This window comes from Desmodus rotundus, chromosome 12, assembly GCF_022682495.2.
Source record: "Desmodus rotundus isolate HL8 chromosome 12, HLdesRot8A.1, whole genome shotgun sequence".
Taxonomy (NCBI): Eukaryota; Metazoa; Chordata; class Mammalia; order Chiroptera; family Phyllostomidae; genus Desmodus; species Desmodus rotundus.
The window spans coordinates 55,033,764-55,057,028 of record NC_071398.1 but is presented as its reverse complement, the minus strand read 5'-3'; the positions used below and the strand labels follow the sequence as shown (position 1 = coordinate 55,057,028).

General features: G+C 48.8%; 1 protein-coding gene across 2 annotated transcripts in view; it reads left to right on the top strand.

Annotated features, from left to right (window-relative positions):
* The window catches only part of DPYD (dihydropyrimidine dehydrogenase), a 548,339-nt gene that overhangs the window by 253,287 nt on the left and 271,787 nt on the right, over positions 1-23,265 (top strand). For both annotated transcript variants that reach the window (XM_024570281.3, XM_053915805.1), the window contains one exon: positions 10,147-10,331. In XM_024570281.3, the coding sequence (XP_024426049.2) occupies positions 10,147-10,331 (185 nt within the window). The remainder of the gene's footprint in view (positions 1-10,146; positions 10,332-23,265) is intronic.

The window sequence follows — 23,265 nt, the reverse complement described above, 5'->3', positions numbered from 1 at the left end:
TAACCACCCGAAATAATGGAATCTCTGCACAGCCCTTCTTTGAAATGATTTTCACAGGGTGGAGAGGATGAGGAGGAAGGGGACACTGATAACAGTGTTGAAAGTGATTCGGAATCAACATCGCATCACTTACAGCTGCCTAGACATCCGTTTGAAGCACAACATGGTATTTCTGTAATTATTTTACTTCCCTCTAATAGCTGCATAGGAACAGGCTTGTTTTCCCCGGTGAATAGCTCTGCTCAGAGCCTCCCCTTATCTTTATCCTTCAGGTTTCACTGGTGCTTGATATCACATGCATCCTTACAGGGAGACAGTGGGCAAATCAGTGGTTTTCCATCGAACCAAAGATTACACACAAGCAGTGGAGCAGCCGCACGGTCTAAGTGTTGCTGGGGACGGAAGGTGGAAGATGGAAAAATAGCCTAATTGTTTCAGAGAACCGAAATCAGATAGCACTGCCGGCGCTGACCCACACACCGTGAGGCGGCGCTTTCCTGAGCGTGCTTGACCGTGGCCTGTTACGTGTGTCTTCAAAGCATTAGTGAGCCTATGGTGTACGGACAGTACAGGGAGACCAAATATGCCTGCGAGATGCACACTGTCCTGGGCTGCTGCAAGATGTAAAATCAGGATAGAACAGCTAGGAAAATCAGCAAGTAACAATGCACATTTTACACTGATGTTCTCAGTAATACGTATTTTGTGTTGCCCATTACTTTCGTTGATTACTTGCATTTCTGTTCTTGGCTCAAAGTGCAAGATAAAAATAACACTGTACCTATTTAAGACAGTCTTTGGTTACACTAGACTTTGACCTTCATAGACGTATGTTGTAATTGCATAAGTTGGGAGATTACATTGAATCATATTGAATATCTATCCCCCAAATATGGAAGCTGCCCAATTCCAGCATAATTTGCAAAGTGACTTACTAGATAACCCTACTCTGCAGCATCCCACCCGGCTTTACAGGATCTGATATTCTCCAGCGCCCACCTTTATTCCATGCTAGCTGCACTTCTCCTATTTTTAAATTATGAAGAAACTCTTACAGTGTTTACAGAGTGTTTTACTTACATAACATTTTTTTTCCAAGCAAGTGTGTGGTCCAGCCCTCTGTGTGCGCCCCAGGCCCGTGGGAGAGCGTGTCGGGAGTTCCCTGGGTGTCACGTGGCTCTGCGTGCTCACACCACTGCCCAGTGACCTGCAGCACCACCAGGGGCATTGCATCCCTGTCTACCTGCGGCCTCGCACACTCCCCTCGGGGTGGGACCGAAGCCAGTCCCTCCATTTAGTTGGGACAGCCCTCTGTCTGCCCTCTCACATATGCATGGGACCTTATTTCCACACTTCCCTTCAGCATTAAGTACCCAAGATTCTGTGCTAGGTTCTGGGAACTCAACAAGGAAACATTTCCCCTGTTTGCAGGAGCTTGCCGTCTAATGGAGGGGACGTGCCCACAAGTCAAAAGTCCCCCCACGCAGAGGGGACAGGCAGTGGAATGTGTGTTTCCTTCCTGGCCCCTGCTCTTCTCCAGTTTCACTCTGCATCTTACCTATTCTAACTGCAGTGACAACGGGCCACCAGGGTGGTTTGTTTATAAACTCCTTGACCGCACCCTGACTCTCTCCGGCCCCTCTCCTCTTTTTATTATTTTTCTTCTGCCAACAAGGCCCGGCCGCTTCTCTGTGGTTCCCTGTGTCGCTCACAGCGGGGCCTGGTACAGGCGGACAGTGCGTATTTGCTAACTGAGTGTGTGAATGCACACTTGTGCCTCATTTCCCCCCCGCAGTCCCTTCCAAACTCCCAGAGGAACATCCCCTGTGCACTGCCAGGTCCTCTCCTGAACCCCTTTCCTTCTGCCTCATTGTTTTCCTGCAAAGGCCACCTTCTCACTCACTGCCCTTTGACCTCCAGCTCACCAGATCGCGTTGCCTGCCTTACATTGCTCTCGGAGGCAGTGGACAGCTTTTGAAGTGTACTCCTCCTGCTTTGTGTGACTTGAGGCATCAGTTCAGGCTGTGCTCGCCGGCACTTCCAGTACCAAGCCTTCGACGCTGGGTGTTACTGGTCTTCTGTTCTTCCCTCCTGGGGAGTGCCGGGACTCCGCGCGTCCTTATCACGGGTCCAGCTGCAGAGTTCGGGGTCCCCTCCGGAAGCCTGGGCTTGTGTCTCCAAGTGCCCCTCAGGACCCCGGCTTTCCAGTGCGTTCATCTGCCACTGATTTGCAGTTGGGTTCAAAACCTCAGAGTGTGTGGGACCTGGGCCGCTTGCCTTGGACTCAGTTTCCTCTGCTGTGAGATGGGGACACCACCTCCTCCGTGAGGCTCGAAGGAGCCCATCCATACGTGACAAGTCCAGGACCAGCCCTGTGCTTGTGCAGGCACCCAATGGACGGGAGCCATGCTGTCACTCTGCACCCCGCAGCAGCCCTCAGCCGTGCCAACCCCAGCGCGCTCCGTGCCCGCGGGGCAGCACAGCCAGCACTCTAGGTAAACAAGCTCTGTTTCTGAATCATGCGTTTACTTACTACAGAAATGGTTTATAAGGCATTCTGCTGTGTGTTTTAAGTTCGCATTGAAGTATGCTTACAGCCGATCGACAAGGGAAAAAAAGAGTCGTAAGATGGATATCAAAAAATAACATTAATGAGCTGCTAAAGCTAAAATTACAGGAACTTATGAAATTGGTTAAACATAAAAACCATTAAACTGTTTACTGAAGCTTCACAGATATACTGCAGCTAATGAGCATCTCTGCTATTTAAATAAGCCCAAATTGAACACATATTACATGGCTCCGTAATTAGTCATGGCCGAGGCAGGCCCGCACAGACTGACTTCTGAAGCTCTATTTAGGGAATCTTTTCCATGTGATTTATTTTGTTAATTAAAATATGTTTCAGTAGTCGCTTATATTTTAATAATATTGTTTTTGCAAGTCGTGTAATTTACTGCTGTTTTTTATTCAGGCTTTAAATGCAACCAATGGGGAATCTTCTATTAAACATTTTTCTTAACCCCTTTCTGTAATTATTTATATCACTTCGTGATCTCATTCAGCATTCTAGAAAGTTCTTTCCCTGAGAAGTAGATATAAGATATTTCTGTAGCCTTTCTACTTTTTCACTGCCTCCTAATTATCAAGAGGTATTAAGCACCCAAATGTGCATAGAATCATGATGATTATGGTCCAAATCAGATTAAAGGATGATCTATTCCTTCAAGGAGTTTGTAGTCTTAAGTAGATGGTATCACTGAATATAAATAAGCAAATCAAAGTGCGGCATTTGGAAACCCAACAGAGAATTTGAAAACAATCCCCATGTATTTCCTTCAAGGACACGGGCCTCCTGGAGGAGGTCTCTCTTGCAGATAAAATGAAATCAAATCTTCAAGGAGTTCAGAGTTTTAAATAGAGGGAATGATTGCAGAGAAATAAGCAAATCAAGGTGAAGTGCTCGGACAGTGTTAATTCCAAATTGATTAGCTGGTCAGTTTAGGAAATGAGCATGAGACTCCCCAGGGACTACAAGGGAAGCAGAAGCGGCGGCCGCGGGCGGCTACCCACGTCCGTCTCCCGTGTTTGACGCCGGGGGGGCCCCAGCTCGTCCTGAGTGTCCGGAGGAAGAGAGTGAAGTCGGTATTCTCGCGCTGCCTGGGTCCCACAAGCTTACCCAAACGGAACACCACCCCCCCAGAGCAGTGGGGAAGTCACGCAGTGACATCGAGCAGGACACATGAGCCAAGTACCTGTCCTTCCCTAGTCAGAGTGTTTGCCACTGTGGAAGCTTTATTTTGGACGCTTTAACAAAAATAAAAAGTGGAATGTATTTGTATGTCCTCACCACAATGAGCTGGCTCTCTGATTGTGGAAAGAAGAAAGAGACTACAAGGAAAATAATAAATTGAGACAGGGTACCACGAGTGCTCAACATTCAGACAACATGTTGCTTTTTCCAACCAAAATGCGCGTAAGGAGTCCTCATGTTCTGTGTACCGTGTTGGCTGCAGGGGAAGGTGCTGGCTCAGATGAGGTCCCAAAACTCAAGGGAATCTCAAGGGACAGTTGCTCCTTCAACAGGAAGTGGTTGCAGTTAATGTACCGTAAAAGGAAAGGAAGTGGAAGAGATGACCTAAAGGCTCCACCTGTGAAGCTGGTCCAGGCTAGGTTTCTTTGCTGCCCGTCTCATCTGCACCTGTTTCTCCTCTGGTCCACACTAGGGAAGCTTCCAGAAACTGGGCAGCTCCCCAGCTTTCTGCCGCCCCACACCAAGGGTCAGCGGCAAACAGGACTGTGGAGCCAGAAATAACTGGCTTCAACCGCTGGCTCTGCCTCCTATGGGCCATGTTTAGGGAGATCACGTCTATGTTAAAGCGTTTCCTGGTCTAAATGAGGCAGGATATGGGAATACCCAGCGTCATCCCGGCCTCATGAAGGGGTCAATGAATGAGGATTGTGTTCCTTAACATCCTTTATTAGGTGAGGAGGATGTAAATGAGGTGTAAGAAGTAACTGGGAGTTTCCTGTGCAGGCTGAATTGGAGCCCCAGAAAGACAGTGTACAGATCGGGGGAGCCCCAAGGGAGGGCCGCTCTGCAAATCGAGAAGGGAGATCAGAGGAAAGGTTCCACCATTGGACGCGGCAGGAGGGGAGAGGCAGGAGGACTGAGGGCACAGAATCTGGGGACTCCGGAGACCATGTCTTCATCGCAGGGGCAGACTGGAAGGCATAATCACGTGGTGAAAACAGTGGGCAGTCCGTGTAAATTGCTCTAGGAAGTTAGGTAGAGAGAGACGTTGGCACAGCTGTGAGAAAAGAGCCCCAGGTCAAAACCAGCTTCTCAGAAGGGGAGCAGTGAGGAGAAAGGGTGTGTTCTCAGGAGAGTCTGGGGGCTATTTGAGGTCTTGGAGGAGCAGAGAGGTGCTGGATCAAGGCCACTTTGGTGGGGGGCGGTTATGAGAGAAAATGATGCACCTTCCTTGGGGTGCCACTGTGGTGGGAGGGGATCACACAGTGCTTCACAGACTTAGTGGCAGAAGGGCTTGTGCAGACAGCACCGGCTTCGATGACTCTTAGTTGGAGGCCTGGTCTGGTTCTGTCCTCTCCTTCCCTCCCCCTCCCCCGCCCCGGGGTTACTGCCTTGCACTGGCCTCTGAGCTCAGGGCCCTGAGCCGAGAGCTTACTTGCTCTTGCCGAGATTTTGCTTTTGGCCTTGATTTCCAGGACTGTTGTCTCCTCTTGCATTTTGGTCTCATTGTGCTTTGTCCTGGTGGCTAAGCGGTTTCGTGGACTTGAGCAGCCAGCACAAGCTCATAGCTGACTCCATCTGCGTTTTCGGGATACTGTTTCATTGTAAATGTTGAGTCTTCCACCCCCCCCCAACATCGTTTTATACCGTCTCAGACACTCCGTAGAAGAGGAGCAATCCTTCTTCATTATGCTTTCTGTTGTATTGTTTATGGAGGATTAATTTATATTTACGCACTGAAATATGACGTCCTTGACATCCTTTTATAAACACCAAGAAATATACTTGTGGCGCGCGTGGGCTTCTCTTCCACAGACCTGACAGCACAACTCCGTCAGCCTAATTGACCTTGGCAGCCGGCGTCTCCCAGTGACACATCCCTGAGGGACGGCCTCTGCAGGTTTCTGCTGTGGCTTATTGAAGAACTTGAGTGTCACAATGCAATTAAGTCTATATAAAAAAATCACTTCATGCATCGCATTAAATTGACGAAAAGTTTCCATTTCAAAACCACTTCTTGTTTTAAAGCCACCTCAGAGTGTCTTTGTTTTTTTAAATAAACCCATTGGAACGTAGCAGTAATTAAAGCCGGAAATGAACATGAATCACCCACGTTTGGTGTGAATGGAGGAGGTTTTCTTTCTTTTTAAAGACGGAAAGCTCCAGGCACCATATAGTTACCACATTTCCCTCCCATTTGCAGGGTGGTATAGGCTGTGAATAAGCATGTCCTGGGGTTCCTTCCCAAGTTCTGTTTCTGTCCGGCTGTGGAGCTCCCCGGACGTGTGCCACGGAAGGCTCCGAGATGCCGTCTCAGGAAAATGTGTGGGAAAACCGCCTGATCCTAGCCAAACACCGCTCCCCAACCCGTTAGGTTACGAACAAGAAAGAAAGAATACAAGGCTTCTGTTAATACTCCTTCCCCTCTGCAGAGGAGGCGGCAGGCGGTTACTTGTTTTGCACACAGGGAGGGTACATCTTCACCCTCCGTCCAGGCTCGGTAAGGGAAGCGCAGGAAGCCTGCTCTGAGGCCTGCATGCCTGGTGCTCCCTGGGAGCTGTATCGGGGAGCTGCATTGGCGTGGCAACAGGAGGCGGGGGGAGCCTTCTTCGTAAGATGTACATAAACCAATAGACACATTTCCGACAAACTAGGAATAAAATGTTTTTTGTTTTTTTCCCCTGAATCCTTGATTTGATGGCTATGGTAAATACTTTGGAGCTTTAAAAATATGGTTGAGTAATAGAAATAACTATGACATTTCAAAAGAATCGTTGAAATCATGAAGGGTGCTATTTGGATTCATACTATCAGACTCAACAAAGTTTCAGTGAACGAATTCACAGATTCACCCTCTGTCTGCCTGCCTGCCTCACTCTGCACGCATCCTTCCAGAGAGTCCGCTGTGCCCACGGGGAGCTGGTGCTGCATGGCCCTGACCGTTTGGTGGCCAGGCCGTCCGTAATCAACAGTCACCTTTGCGTTGGCCGCCGTTGCCACTGAGAGGCGGTGCTACTGACCTGCTGTGGCATTGCTTCAGCTCACATGGTTGTTTCTGCTCTACTTTTTCGAGGGTCCTTTCCAGATGTTGATGGAGTACTAGATATTAAATGGAAACAAATGGTTTCTGTTTCGATGCACGTGAGCTTTCCTACAATGTGGTAAATGCCCACGTAGCCAGCGGTGGATCTCTCAGCATGTCTCCTTGTTTATCTCTCCCATCAAACCACGGGCGTGTTCAACGTGGAGCCCTCCAAAGAGAGTAGGGGACCTGCTCAGTGGGTAATTTTCAACAGGGGGCTGAGGTTCTTTTCAGTGAAAGAACAATCCTTTTCAGCTTTGGAACATTGTCAGACATGCATTTGGTTATTAGTGAGATTAGCTGGATATTAGCAATGACAAAATAATTCAGGCTACTCATACTCAGGCCAAAGGCTTCCCACATGGAGGAGAAAGAGTGTGTGTTTAAAAGTTAACATGCGGATGTGCGAATGTTCAGGGACATAGAATAACCCAATGTTTGTGCAATGGAAAGACCTGTGCCTAGAATAGCACTTTGATTTCACAAATAAATGCTCCTCAGGTGGCTAATGGCATTGGTGCTGAGTATTTTAAGAAATGCAAGCGTTACTTACTAAACTCATGGTAACATCTCCTGCCTGTTGACTGGGGTGGTGGTGTAGCTCTAATGTGAAAATGAATCAATCCGTGCACATTTATGCCGTGTAAGAGCTTACCCAGCCATCATCATCCAGGAGCTTCAGTTTAATTCAGCATCTACTGCGTATGCTGCATCTCTACTCAAGGGTAGAGTCCAGCTTTGTGAGGCCTGAAGCTCAGGTCCAGGCCGGGACCAAAGTAGGGTTTCCAGTTGTGAGTACTCAGAAGAGTTTATTCTTGTCATATTATTTACTTATTATTGTCCTGGTTTTACGGGAACAGCTGTAAACTGACTTTGGCCCCACCCTGTAGTCTGAAGACTCCTCTATAAAGAAGAAAATGTACATGATTAAATGTAGGCGCGGAGCCTTGAAAGAGCCCCAAGCAAGTGGGAGACGCTGCAGCCCAGGCTTCCGAAGCTCACTGAACACACGTGTCTCCGCCGATAACCACCGCCGAGGGAAACCAAGAGTAACAAAGGCGTCGCCCCTGCCTCGCTCAGGCTAGCCGTGAACCCCGTGCTAACCTTCACAGATGTTCTTGTAAGACGATGAGAACAATGGATGAAAGGTCTCTGATTTCCCGGTAAGGTGATCTGAGTCCCTTCTCCTTCAAGCATCGTCTCTGTTTCAGTCACCCTGTGGGATGAAGTTTTATCAACGTCTTGGACACAGGAGGTTGCTTCTCAGAAAGGAGCGTTATTTTGTACTGCAGAGACACATGTGTGATGGAAACGGTCCCGTGTGGCGGTGAGGTGGTGCAGGCACCGTGGTGGTAAAAGGTTGAGCCGAGGAGCCAAGCTCGCTATTGACTTTCTTGCAACTCAAGTCGCTGTCGACAGATGGTGGTGATGATCTGCTGCGCTACGGGGCGCAGCTGGGAAAGGTCTCCTTCCCTGTGACCTTTAGAGACCTTAGAAGAATCTTCTCAAAATGCCATTCTGCATCAGAAATAATTACATGAATATTTAATTCCCTCTCAATGAAAGGTGAAATCACATCAGAGACACAAACAGTAGCAGGTTTTTACATGAGAACCTGAGCACAGGAGCATCGATCCCCTGCTCACCCACCCACCCATGTGTCCCTTGAAGGGAGAGCCTCCTAACCCCCGAGACGGTCCTGGGCCCCGGGGCTCAGCGCTCAGCGCCCAGCGGCCCGCGGCGTGGGAACGCTCCTGTTTCCGTGGAACCTGCAGTCTTATGGGGAAAACACAACTAAGTGTGTCCCTTAATAACTTCCTTAAATGCTGACATTCTTTAGAGAGTTACATATATGTACAAGGGTTTATTTTTGTTTGTTGTTATTCAGAAGAAACTGGTTTTTGGTGTCAGAATAGCATTTTTTACATTGGTTATTTTATTTTCTTTTATGTTTGACATAATCTGTTCAACTACTAACTTCCGGGATCTTCCAGTCTTTTCTCCTGTAGTGAAAGTTGTCGTACACTCTTTGGTTTGTGTGTGTGTTTTTAATTGAACCTGTTGAGGTGACACTGGTTAATAAAGTTGTACAGGTTTCAGCTGTGCAGCTCTCCAGTAACTCATCTGCGTGTTATACTGTGTGCGCCAGGCCAGGGCTCCTTCCATCCCCATGTATCCCCTCTTCACCCTCTTCTGCCTCCCCCCACCCCCGTCCCTGTGGTCGTCTCCGCACTGTTGTCAGACTCACAGACACAGAGAACAGACTGACGGCCGTCAGAGGGGAGGGGGTGGGGGGCTGGGTGAAAAAGGTGACGGGACGAAGTTCTGTTCTCTTGTGAACTGGAGTGAAGAACAGCTCCTCGAGTCTGTCCTGAGAGACGGCACTTCAAGTTCATGACCTGATTACCCCGAGAGAAGAGCATCTGGCCCTGAACACTGGCTCAGCCTGTCCCAGCAAATGCGGCGCTGTCCGCCTGCCCTCACGCTCTCGGTCAGCTGCGTCTCTTCCGAAAGTCAGGGCTGTGTGTCCAATCACAACTCCCTTTGCATATTGTTCTTCAAGGAGCCCAGCCTCCTCCTAGTTCCATGACACGTTCAGAGTCTTGGAACCCAGGACCTGGCAACTGTTTCAGCACATTTGAAACTGTTTTAAGGGACTAATGGTAATGTTTGTATTTGCTGACATTAAAAAAAAGCCCCCAAAACAAATTGATGGCTAATGGTAACTCTCTTCCTAGAGCCATTAAATTGCTTAACATTAAGTGCGAATGATTTGGTGTAAATGTCGAAGACTTTGTGTTGTTTTGTGTATGAAACTTCTTGTTGTGAAACAGATTGGCCATCGACCCAAACTCACGACTTAACTTATACCAGGGACGGGCCTGGGGCCCCATGAGTGATAACAAACCTGTGGAAAAAATGATTATGGACAAGTTTAGAAAATGCATTTGAAGTCGATTTCAAGGGATTTAAATGAACTTCATATTCATTAAAATATTAAAGGAATGTGCATTCCGTCCTCCTGGACTCAGATTTCTTAGACGTGAACACAGGTCTGAAACAGCACCCGACTCTGTGCTCGCGAATTTCCACACGGGCGGTGTCTCCAGACGTGGTTAAGCCACAACTTTGCGTGTGTGGCTAACTCAGACATTTCACAAACTTTCCATTTCTCTGCTGCATTAGAACAGTTGCTTGAATCCCTAGACCAATAATTAAGTCATAATTTTTCTTACTCTTCAAATTATTGTTACATGATGCACAGATTACTCATTGTCTTTTGTCTTTCACCTTTTTTTTTTGTTTTCAGTGAAAGAAGCCTTGAGCCCCATCAGATTTAACAAATGGGGTCTCCCCGAAGTGGACCCAGAAACGATGCAAACCAGCGAGCCCTGGGTGTTTGCAGGCGGTGATCTGGTTGGCATGGCCAACACGACCGTGGAATCGGTGAATGACGGGAAGCAAGCCTCCTGGTTCATTCACAAATACATACAGGTAGGCGCGTGCAAGCCCTTGGAGGCACTGTTTCAAATGTGTAAGCACTTGATTTGTGCTGCTTGCTCATGTGAGCATTTCTGTAAGGTGTGTAATAACTACATGAAATCGGTCACATACGTAGTTACTTGTAGAAAATTTGCTTGCTTTTTGTATGCAGTACAGCTTTTGGTGGGCCAGACCTCTCACTGACCAGTCTGCAGTGTCCTTGAAGAAATGAGAGTGGACGCAGGAGACAGGAGAACAGGGGCTTGTGTGGGGCCGGACGAAACCCGGGGAACGTGTGGATTCGGTTTTCAGGAGAGAACGCAGGGGGAAGGCAGACAGGCTGCGGGGATTTGAAAAGGTGAAACTGAACGTGAGTCCGTAGGGGATGGAAGGTGTTGGTTTTCCGCTAAATATTTAAATCCACTTACAACTTTTAAAATAAGATATAGAGAATATTCACTCTATTTTATGATGGCTCTGGTTCTGTAGTGCTTCCCAATTATCACTTGAAAGGATCCTTAAGGGTATATTTCTTTTGACTTCACTGTTTTCTTTTTATTTCCCTGAATATGATAAAAGTGTACTGTGAAAAATGAGCATATTATTTTACTTAGCTTCTACTTATGTGGTAAAGGAAAGAAACAGACTTTTAGGGACGATGGAAAAAAGAAAGTGTACGTGCGTTAAAAATACAGATTGCTAGGAACGATCGCGTGCAGAATACAAAATTTAAAATCCGTGGCCAGTACTAGTTTGGGGTTTGACTGAAGGATTCAGACTTGTCAAACAAAGTGTTTGATGGCCTTTTAAAACTGGAGTAGAAATGGAAGGCTGGTGCAAATCTCTGTCAAATAAAAGTGACAATTCCTCGCCTCCCCACCCCCCGCCGGGGGTTTGGGTGCCAAGTGCTGAGACTAAAAAGGAAGGAGTGTGCAAGGTGGGACGCGCCTCCCCTCTACACCACTGTTCGCTTAGCGGTGGCCTCTGTGGCCTCTGTAGGTTGCCTGTCCCACGCCCCTCAGACCCTGCGCGGCAGCCAGGACCACGCGTCCCAGGTGCAAGTTTGACCCCCCGGCTCTCCCTGAAAGCCCTTCCAAGGCGCCCATGCTCTCAGGCTATAGCCCAAACTCCTTGGCTTGGGATGCCGGGTTGAATCCCGCCACACAACCGAGATTTCCAGAGTCTGGCTTTTCCCTTGCCCCACCCACCTCGTTCACCTGGATCCAGCTGGTCCTCCAGGGTTTGCTTTCTCCCCCTCATCCTCAGTTTCCCCGGTCGAGACCTGCTCACTGGTCTGTCTCCACACAACCTGGGGCCCTCCGTGTTCATGGCTATGCCCTCAGCATATACAGTGTGTTCATCTGCTACACAGGAAAAATACTTGCAGGGAGATCGTTCACTGTACAGTAGTTTAAAGAGGAGTTCAGAAAACACATGGGTGTGTTACCCAAGTTCAAGGCACTGGAAATGAATCCTTTTCTTACAAACACAACACTCATTAAGAAACATGCTTGCAGTGCCTGGAGTGTATTCGTGAGTGAAGGGTGCCGGCGCCTTGCCTTGTGGTTTCCATTAGTTCGGGGGAAATGTAACACTCGACAGTGTTCTTTGAACAATGATGCAATGCACGCGCTACGGTAACGATTCATGCATGCGTTCACTGCAGTTGACTATTTAGAATTTCTTTGTGATACGCTTTTCCAGGTGTATGGGATGACCCGAAGACACCCAGGTGGGGGTTGTGATTGCTCCTGTAGTTGTCTGGGCGGGAGAGCTTCGCCGCATTTCCGAGTTTGTCTGATCAGTTAGGTACCACTACGGACCCCCAGCTGGAGGGAACAATGGGAATACACAGACAGAGTGTAGTCTGGTAGTTGGAGAGTGGGGCTCTGCATACACAGACCTGGTTTCAAGCCCAGTCCAGCACTTCCAAGCGCTGTGGCCTCGGGCAGGCTCCTTGTAGCTCCGGAGCACGGCCTGCTCAGGGGCCCACGATCATGTGCGCTCCTGCCCTTTGCAGGTGCAGGGGAGATTGCGCAAGAGAATTTCTGGAAAGCTCTTACTTGAGAGTCTGAGCTACAAATATCTGTTGTTTGTGTTGTGGGTTATTAGACATCATTCACCGTGGATTGACAAATGGCATTAGAGAAAAATTACAAAATACAAGAATTGACTAGAAAGGCAAAGTATAGGATTGTAACAGACAGATTGAAAGAGGCCATTTGCAGTAATTGTGAAAGCGTTTTATTTAGCCGTTTATGTCTCCATCCACATGCATCCATCTGTCCATCGTGCAGCCATTGATGCGTGGTCTTGCTCCTGCTTTCAATAAACTATACGTTTAAAACAACAGTGCTTTCCCTATCGGCAGTGCTGATCACTGGGTTTATAAATGTGCGTCACAGCGTCAAACGGGCTGTTAGTAATCTTCCGGTCCGGCAGGGAAGACAGGTGTGCGCACCTGCATCCCATACACTACGATAAGCGCAGTGACAGAGCACACAAGGGCACAGGGGAACGGGGGAGAGACAGCGAGGGGTCCTGTCGGGCGCGGGGATCGGGGCGTGGAGTCGGCAACGGCTTCGCAGGAAACCCAGACACTTGAAGAGGGTGGGTGAGAAGGACTGGGGGCATCTTTGCAGGTTCGGGTGGCTGGCACTGCAGGAGGCGGCGGGAGAGGACTGCAGAGCTTGCTCACAGCGCAAGGGGGACCAGGCAGGGGACTGGCTGGCCGAGGTCCAGACCTCATCCCGCCGCCCACCTGTTCAGAGCAGGGGCGCCTCCCTGGGGCCCTCACAGAGCTGCTTCCTGGCTCCAGGTGCCATGCACCTGTGCGCAGCTTCTTTTCATTTTACCAAAAGGCAGCCTGGGCTAGAGGAGGCCCTGAGTACAGAGTATGTGCAGGGAAAGCGGGAGGAACGTGCTGAAATCATATGGGGCAGACTTGAACGTGGGTGTGGAGGAGGCAGAATGCAGTAGGACACGTTTGCATAAAGAAGCGGCACCATCAGATCTCGTGTTAATATAGAGAGGAACATTTTCTAATTTGTCAACATTTCCCTCCTTAAGAGTCGTTACATTGCAATCTTAGGCTTATTCTTCACTAATGACCAGCACTCACAGATGAGATCCAGTATGATTTCTCTGTCATTTTTTACGGTGTTAGTGAAGTCCAGGAGCATCGGAGTTTTCTCCTTCCACATGGGTAAGACTTGCTGAATATCGGAGGTAATTTTGACAGTGTACCCAGAGAAAGAGATGTCACTGAAGGAATGACTGTAGCTAAATTAAAAATATATATAAATTTAAAAATTTATTTGTACTTCTACTTGCAACCTTCTCACGGATTTACTTACTTAACCTGTGTGTGCGTGTGTGCAGATGGATAGAGAAAAAGTTCTGTGCTGGGGAAAAAGAACTTAGCCACACCTGCCCGGCACCGTGCTGTTCGAACCCGAGGATTAGCCTCGTGAAATCAGTAAGAGAAGAACATGTGACGTGACCTACCGGGAAGCTAGGTTTAGTCCAACTGGTAAATGCTGGAGAAGTCGAGGAATCCAGCTCCGTGTGGACTGCGTTACTGGAGAAGCCTCGTGGAGAAAGCGGTCCCGGATTTTTGTCCTCCTTAGCACAGGCCTTTGGCAGTCACTGGTTGATTACTGCTTCCAGGGCGTCTGTTTGACCTTGCACACTTTTTGGTTCCTGTGACGCTGTGGAATGCGTCCCGTTATTCCTGTCTCACCGCTTTCAAAACTAAAGGCTGTGCAGCAATAAAGAAACCTGTGGAAGGACAGTACCCTGTTGGCAAGGAAGCCGGGACTGACCGCGTCTGTTGTCTGGCTCTCTGCCACCCTCTTCCCAGGACTTCGCAGCTCTGGGCCCTGTTCTCACCCGTCGGCAGCGGCCCTTGGCACCTTCCCCTGCAGGATGTTAAAATTTAAAAACACAACACCACATCAGACCTGGCCTGAGAGGCCCTTGTAGCTGTAAACTGGCGCCAGAAGCGGGCGAAGGGAGGCTGCAGTGTGTGTGACTCTGTTCCCGCTAAACGCAAACCCGAATGACAACGTGGAGAGGAGCGTCCAGAGAAGATGGACACTGCCCGCCGCCGCCGCACCCCCCTGGGAAAGAAAGTAGAGAGACGGTGCACTCAGCACGACAAGAGACTCACGCTCGGTTGTTCACTGGGGATAAAAGTGAGGTGTTCTAATTCTGTAGGTAAATCCAGGACACCCATCAACAGCCAACTGGTTAAATCCAGAATGTTCACTTAGAAACACAGGAGTCCAACGAAATTCTCTTAAACTGGGAAACAAAAACCAGTCACCAGTTGGTTAATCAGAACACGTTAAGGCGGAAACTGTGGGAAGGAGGTACATGCCCATGAAACATAGCTTTTTAATTTAACAGATATGGATGTTTTCACGTTTTCACTTCTCTTAGAAAATGCAGTGTCCAGGCCTTTTGAATCCAGGGAGTGAGTTCTGTCATCTTTCTTACCTAAAACTATAATATATTGTCTACAATTTCTAGTTTTGTTACTAAAGTAGAGCAACTCCAAGAAAAAAAATATATCCCAGAAAATGGCTGTGTATGACCTGTGGTTCCCACAGAGTCCAGTGAACTGCGGGGCCCACCCTGAATGTGATAGCTGATTTTTTTAAAGATTTTATTTATTCGTAGAGAGAGGGGAAGGGAAGGAGAAAGAGGGGGAGAGAAACATCAATGTGTGGTTGCTTCTCACATGCCTCCTACTGAGTACCTGGCCTGCAACCCAGGCATGTGCCCTGACTGGGAATCGAACCAGCGACCCTTTGGTTTGCGGGCCAGCACTCAATCCACTGAGCACACCAGCCAGGGCTGGTAGCTGATTTTTAGTGACACTCTTTATCCTGTCTTTTGAAAACGTCCAACTTACTTTTTCCAGAATCAACCGTCTTTCTTTTCGCATCCCTGGAATTCACCAATTTGTGTATTTTTATTCACGTTTATCACCAACACAAGTGGAGTGAGTGACATATAACTGACACTTAAGAAGCACACGACCAACTGGTGGTCGTAGAAAGATCACGGGCATGTGGGTGCCGCACTTGTGACAAAGACTCAGCATGGCCTGGCCGTCCTCTGTGGGCCTCACGAGGAAGAGGAGAGGAGGAAGGTACTAATAATTAGTCCAGGGGGCCTGGTAGGCACAGCCAGCTTGGTTAAGAGAGCCCTTCACGTGCCGGGGGCCCTTCCTTACAGAAGCGCCGAAGAGACAGCTTAGCACCAAAAGTTATGTACTCGTGAAAATGCAGTCACTCAGAAAATTCCCGACTTTGCTGCAGTATCAGCGTACAAACAGATTTAGTCACAGAAGTGGGAAGAGAAAGACTGCGTGGCATCTTCCCTTGCTGTGTTCTCCACTGCACACCCACGTGGAGTGAGAACCTGGGCTGGATTCTTCTCCACTCGAATCACAGACCAGAAGCTTCTGTTCCCCAAAGGAGGCGTGGAAGTGCTGAGAAGGTGACCTCCTGCACCTGGGACACGTGTCGAGTACAGTTGGCCGAAACAGAGAAAAAGGATCATGTCAAAGCCTGCGGACCTGATTGTGTCGCCCCAGCGACCCTGCAGCTGCGTCGTGGTCCTGCGAGTCGGAGTTGTTTCAAATTCCGTCTCTTAGATGCGACATCGAATAAACACCGTGTCTGTTCCTACGCGAGATCGACTAAAAGCACATGTGGCTGCTTCTGAAGCAGAAAGGCAACTACGGAGAGACAAAGATACGGATTATTGTCAAAGGGTACTCGAGGAACGAACAGGTCAGGGCAGAGAATAGTGGAGAGAACCGGCAGAGCGCTTCTTCCAATACAGGCAAGAAAAAGCAAACAAAATATAACCAGAGACATTGAAATTAAGAACATTGTAACAATAGCCAGAGGGGAGTGGGAAGGGGATAGTGGGGAGAGTGGTCTATAGGAACTACTATAAAGGACACACGGACAAAATCAAGGGGGAGGGTAGAGGTGGGGGAGGGAGGTGGGACTGGCTGGGGTGGGGAGGAGGGATGGGGAGAAAATGCAGACAATTGTAACTGAATAAAAATAAATAAAGTCTGTTTTATGTGGTAAAAAAAGAAAAGAAAACAGGAAAGGACCCGATTTCTTTCAGTAGAATGCATCCCCTGGAAATTACACATTTATGAGGAAATGGCAAAGGATGAGAAAGGAGGCATTGAGGCATTAAACATTTAAAAAGAAGTTTGACTTCTGTGTGTACACGTGCCGGCAGGAGCCACTGAAGGCTCGGAGAAGAGGGGAAGTTGGCAGCCAGCATGGGCGGCGAGCTTCCCACAAGGCAGGGCGAAGTTTTCTGTTACTGGTTTGGTTTCAGTGTTTCGACTGTATGCCTGAGTTTGCCTACCTGCGTGCCCCCAGATGATAGTCTTTTTTCTTCTTTAACCGTTATCCTTCCCTGCAACCTGTCGTATTCTTACACTAGGCATCCGCATTAAGGTGCCTGCTATTATTTTGATTATTTCATTTATGAATCAATGTTTTTCCTTCTAATTGTCAGCACCCTTGAAACTAATTCTTCTGGCAGAATTATCTTACAACAGATACACCAGATACACATGTAAAGATTCCAGCATCTTACTAGGTCAGGTGTCTTTCTTAGCCCTAGGAGATCACAGGGCACAGGTGTCTACTAAGTTCCAACTTTCTGCAGATGCCTGTGTTTCCAGCTCAGCAGGAAAGCACATACATTTCGATGAAGTTCTCAGACGGAGTGTGATCCTACTCAATTGTATGTAGAATATGGCTATTTTTGGAAATGGGTGTTTGTAAAGTTCTTCAAAACTGTCACCAATTACCTGCATGGAGGACTGACTTTCCCATTGCGTGTGGTGTTTGTGTATTCTGGTTCGATCGCGGCCCAGAAGAATCGCAGCTTGTGGAGGGAACTAGGTATCTCAGAGAACTGGCGGTGAGAGGCGGAGCGGTCACCTCTGGGTCTCTCATTCAGCTCTGCCCCGGGCAAGAGTGGCAGAAAGTCGTTACCGTATGAGGGCAGGCCAGCAGCCGTGTGGAAGGAGGGGGTGACTTCCGTCCCTGGTGCAGAGGGGTTCGTGCTGTGGTCCCGCCATAAGGGCGTCCGTGCAAAATGGCAGCTGAGATCTCAGCTCGGAGAGGAAGGAGCAGTTCGATCATCATGCCGCATGTCCGTGTTTTTGCTGTGAGCCGGCCTTCTCCGACACGTTTGGTGACGGCTCGGCATGGGAAAGCCAGGCTTGTGCTTGCTTGGTTTGGGATCGGGGCCCCGGGTCCATCCACAGGAACCCTTGTCTGCCCTTGTGGCCGATGGGGAACAACTCAGCATCACTAAGTTGTCCTTTCAGAAGCGATCTCACTTCCTCATGGTGATTAATTCAAGATTGAAAGTCATATCAACCATGCCTCCCATCTCTTCAGTGTCCTTCTGCGTATAGTTTTAAATCTTTCATTTTCCTTTTTAATCATGTTACTAATTTTATCTGTGCCTGGACATATGACCAGACATTTAGGGAGGCCTGTTTGTGCCTGCCAGTCTCACTTGAGAAATACTGACTTAACAAACAAGAACAGAAATTGTAAGGACACTTTGAAGATGGGGAATTTGAAATTGAGCATAAAGGGCCATCGCTGTAGCGTTAATTAAATTATATGTGTTCATATCAATAAATGAAATCTTTTGTCTTCTGCCATTTTTAAGTTTTGAGGTTAAGTGAAGGACTTTGTGTTTCTACTACCTTTTCAGACCAGTCAGGTTATTAACGCTTTCTGGTTTGGAGGATCTTTAAGAGAACATCTCTTTCTAAAGAGGGACAAGGCAAATGTTGATACCTGAGAATTGTGCAAGATTACAGCATGTTCTTAGTGCTGGAATATTTAACATTTTCTTTTACGTTGGGCTCGGTGATTTTCCAAAAAGAGTCCACGTTGTTGGATTGAAAGAATCGCAAAGCTGCGACGTGGAAGTAAACCCTGAAGAATGACCACGCCCGTGCCTCGTGGTAAAGACTCCTGCCGCGGACAGAGGTGAGCAGTCCGTAAAACACGACGGTGTGGGGCTCAGGAGACCCGCCTAGAGGAGCCTACCCACGAGGACTCAGTCTCTGCCGCTCTGAAGACCTTCAGTGCCGACCGTACATGGAAGGCCCCGTGGTCATTCTCTTTGCTCAAACTCTGTCCTTAATGGCACGTCTCCGAAGGCATTGTTTCGCCCTGAGACACCGCGGTGGTCCCGGCCCTCTCTGCAGCGCTGAGAATTAGGAAGTCCAGTGGCTCGGCTTCGAGTCTGAGCATCTCCCTGGCCCTTTGCGGGTATCCACCCTTCCAGCCTCCCCCCGGGGAGCTGACGGCAGGGCCTGGCAGCGCCTGCATGGGAGAGCCCCCACGTGTCCAGGGTCGTCCTTCCGGCTGCTAGATGAGTGGGCGGCCCAGAGGCAGGCACTTGGGCGTGCAGCTCTGTGAGGTCTGGGGAGGCGGAGGGCAGGCTGTAATTTGGTGGTGAGTTGCAGGTCTCCCAGGCGGACAAAGGACGGCCGGCATGTTGCGGTTTAATGACGGACGGCCGACTTTGGCGGTGCTTTTGCACTTAGAGAATGAAAGTGCCGTAAGGGGGGGTTGGGGCAGCATCACCAGTGTGTCATTATTGATTTTCTTTGTATTCCTCACTCGAGGATTTGTCTGCTGATTTGAGAGAGAGAGAAAGGGAGACAGAGAAACGTCAATGAGAGAGAGAAACAGCGATCGGTTGCCTCCCACACGCCCCGACTGGGGATCGAACCGGCAACCGATGGGGTGCAAGGTACAGCACTCCAAAGGAGCCACACAGCCAGGTCGTCACGTTAATTTCTGAGCCCTGCTCTGCCTCAGATGAAAACAGTCTCATCCATGGAGCTGGCTTCTCGGTCTCTGAAGCCCTCTCTCCAGCTAGAGGAGGCAAGGTTTTCCAAATGACCACCATGCAGAAATCTCAAGACCAGTTGAAAAAGTGTCCTTCACACACTGCCAACTCTTTAATCCTCTGTTAAAAGACAATGGACATAAATCATCGGCCACCATCGGGGAGGAGACAATGACTGCCAATAAAAACGCAGGTTCCAATCCTAATGGATTCAGTTTGAAATCCTGAGAGCCTCCAGAAAATAATATCAGAGTCTGTCACGGCTAAATGCCGTCTCCATGCAAAGCTGTGCCCCTTGGTCAGGGCCGCAGAGCCGAGGGGCCTTCAGCCCCGCGTCTCAGTGGGCAGTGGGGCCTGTCGACGGAGCCAGGGCCAGAAGCGCAGGTGAGGTGGCCCCTCAGTCTCCCTTGTGGTCGTTGGAATATGAACTCCATTCAGGGTTATAATTAAACGTGCGGTGCACCCTGGAGTCCCCGCTAGACTTTGCATCTTTGATGGTGCATTCACGTTGTGTCTGGTGGGCTCCCCAGATACTGTTTTTAAATAGTGGTAAGTAATAATACTTGTAAATAATAAAACATGACACTGTTTTCTGTTAAAACTTCTGTAATAATGTGTAGCTTTTGGGGTATGAAGAGGGATTTGTTTTTTATAACATCTATGTGTTGTAAAAGGGTACCAAGGGGGAAAAAAAGAAAAATGAGCCTCTATCTAATGGAGCCATCACACAAATCTATTGAGGTGGTGGTAGGAGAAGAAATACCGTGACTAATAAGTAATTGTGATGCCTTTTACTGACTTCATATGGAGTTCCAAACCACTATGATATGGCAGCGCTTGCCCTGAAAAGTAATTTAAAATGAAATTGTCTCCATAAAGGCGGAATATTTCCGTACCGGTGCAGCAGTCGGCTGCTGCGTCAGGCAGATACCTCAGGACGAGAACGGGTAGAAAAGAATTACCAAAAACGGCCCCGTGCCAAACAGGCCTGACCTCAGCGCGGGCCGATGGAGCCTGAGCCCCTTCAGAGTTCCCGGTGCCTGGGGCATCTGAAGTTATGACAGTGTCCCCCCCGCAGAACAAAGCACCCAAACCTTTAGTTTGCTGGGCTAAATTGAAGTGCAAAGTAGTTCAGTTGGAAACTTTAACCAGAATTGTGTTGCTCGGCATTCGGTGGTTTGGAGCAGGTGGGTCTTTTACAAATCACAAAGGATCAGATTGAAGAAATCCAGACACAGGGAGGGTATTGGAAGGCTAAGTCTGATTTCCCCCCGGATTCCTCATGAGTCCTGCTTTCGGACCTGTGGGGGGCTGGCGTTGCCTTGGGGTGGTCCCACTCAGGCTCTGGCAGCACGGAGGGGGGACGAAGGGGCTCCCGGGGTGGGGACGTGAACGCTTTCCAGACCCCAGACGCCTTCCCTTGAGCCTCACTATTTTCATCCATAAAAAGGATGAAATTACAGTGTTTGATGATTTGAAAACCAAATAGTATGTTAAAAATCAGTAATCTGATTTATTAAATACCCATTTTATGCTGATTATTGTTTCAGGGGTTTAACGTTTGCGTTATGCTCAAAACCACGTCTGGAGGAACCTCGGTTTTTTCCATTTCACAGATTGAGTAGGTGTTTGAGGCGGGTGTGGCCCCGGAGGTCCTGAGGATCAGCCGGCTCACCTCAGTCAGCAGGCTGAGAGCGGACCTCGGGAGAGTAAATTCAGGGCAGAAGAGAATTCATGCAGGAGCGTAGAACTATCTGGGAGGGCTTTCAAATAAGTACGTGAAAGACCCTGGAAGAGGTGAAGACAGCAGTAACGTCCATAAGCAGGAACCGGAGAACTGCGGGGCTTCTCCTAAGGTGGTCAGGCTGGGTCACAGCCGGCTGGCCGGAACCGGAGCCGGAGCCGGTCCAGCCTTGCTCCTCCGCGCTCTTGGATCCCCACCTCCCCTTCTCTTTGGCTGAGCTTCCCCTGAGGACAGGGAAGGCAGAACACCCAGGCACGCCCCTGCCCGCCTGTCCCGGAGTGGCCACCAGCAGTGGCTCTGGACGTCTGTAGTCTACGCCGCCGGTCTCAAAACTGTCTGATCTCATGTGTGGACCGTTTCCCATGGCTGCACAGTCACTGAGTGTCAGACAGCATCCCCCTGGAACGGGGCCTTTAAATTGATTTTTTTGTGTCTGATTGTTTCTTGGCGGTATCCTCGTGCCCAAAACAACGTCGACCACATAGTAGGTGGTTGGCCGACAAAAACGCCTACTTGGTCAGTGTGACTGACACGTGAGTTGCGGAGCCCTGGAGGTGCAGGGGGCAGGTTTTGTAGACTCGGGAGGCCATTGGCGACATGCACGGGTCAGCTCGCTGGCGTGGGTGGTAGGTGAGAGTCCAAGGAAACGGAGAGGGGCAAGTGAGCATGCCTGTGCGCGATCGTGTTCCTGGTTTCACCCTCACGAGCATCCTTCGTACCAGGTGTGTTAAAGATGACACAACTGAGTTCTGAAGAGGCCTAACTGACCTGGTCAGGGGCACAATGTGACCTTGGAGTAGCTGCCTGGTTTCTGCCTGCATCCTAATGCCACCGGGGCCTGTTTCGAAGACTGCTCTCCGAAATTCACGGGGCAGTAGGGGGTACGAACACAGGCGCTCCCTGGCGGGTTGTTGACTCGCAGCTCCGAGCATCTCATTCCAAGTCCTAAAGCTTACCTGTGCTGCTGTTGCCTTTCTTACCTGTCCTCCCTCTTCTTCCCCTCCCCCGCTCCCACCTCAGTCTCGTGGCCTCCTGTGTGCACCACGCATCTGCCTTTGGCAGCACCCAGCCTGGGCGCCAGGCGGTCCTCATGCCCCTCCCTGACCAGCATGCCGTCACCGCCTTTGCCCCTGGCCTGTGACCACGGTAATTGTTACCTTCCTGATTGGCACTTGAGAAAGTCTGTCAATGAGTTACTATTTTGAGGGGATCTTTGACTAACTTACAAGCCATGTCTTAAAAGTCAATTCACTCCTGAATCCTTTTAAAATGCCCTCTGGGTTGTGTGAATCAGGGGCCATGACCTTCCGGTTTACAGGACGTCGTTCCAACCAACCGAGCCACACTGGCCGGGCTGGAGAGAGAGTTTAGCTGGAGAAAAGGTCCCAACCGTTAGAGTTAATACTTAATTCTGTGTCCTCATTCAGTGCTCAGGTTGCAAATACCTTATTAAGAGCAAAATGAATAATACATCCTTTAAAAAGTGAACAAAATGGGGTCATTTTTAAAAGAAACATTTCTATAGCCCATGCGTTTTCTAAAGTTTCTGTTGCAAATAGCAATCTCTCCAAGTGGAGAAATGGAATCTGATTTTACGTTATAATTATAATCACTGTACCTAGGCCTTTCCACCATGGAAACAGCTAACCCAAATTAATTTCTGCTTTGCAAGGTTTTTTTTTCCCCCCCTCAATAGATATTTCTTCAAAGGGCAGAGTAACTGAGCTGGAGTTAATTAATGCATTAATCCCGCCTATGAATTAATCTAGCCGTAAGTAGCTGCACAATGCTATTTTTTTTTCCTTGCCTTAGAATAGTCTTAGAATGGGTGCTTCTGGAGCAGCTGTACCCCAAGATAGGGGCCATTGTGGTTCTGTCACAATGAAGTAGAAAGAAAATGAGCCAGTGAAAGCTGTTTGATGGTTTAAATCAGATGGAACATGGTGGGGGTTTTTCTCTTCTTTAATCAAATATAGCACTACCAACGGTCTTGCTTTTAACAGTGCTTTTTTAAAAAAATTACCCTAGTAAAGCAAATTAGGGGGAAATGTGATTGGAATACATAATCGTGGTGTGGCCTGCTTTTCCCCAACAACATGGCCGTCACACATGCAGACGTCTGTGCCTGCGACCCGAGCCCAGCCGGGTGGGACAGGAGAGTGCCCGGGATGGAGACGCACAGCGTGGTAACGACACCATAGGCCACGACAGCTTAAGGTTCTGTTTGTTTTGATTGCTCTTCTCAGATGCAAGGAAGGAAGATTGATTTTC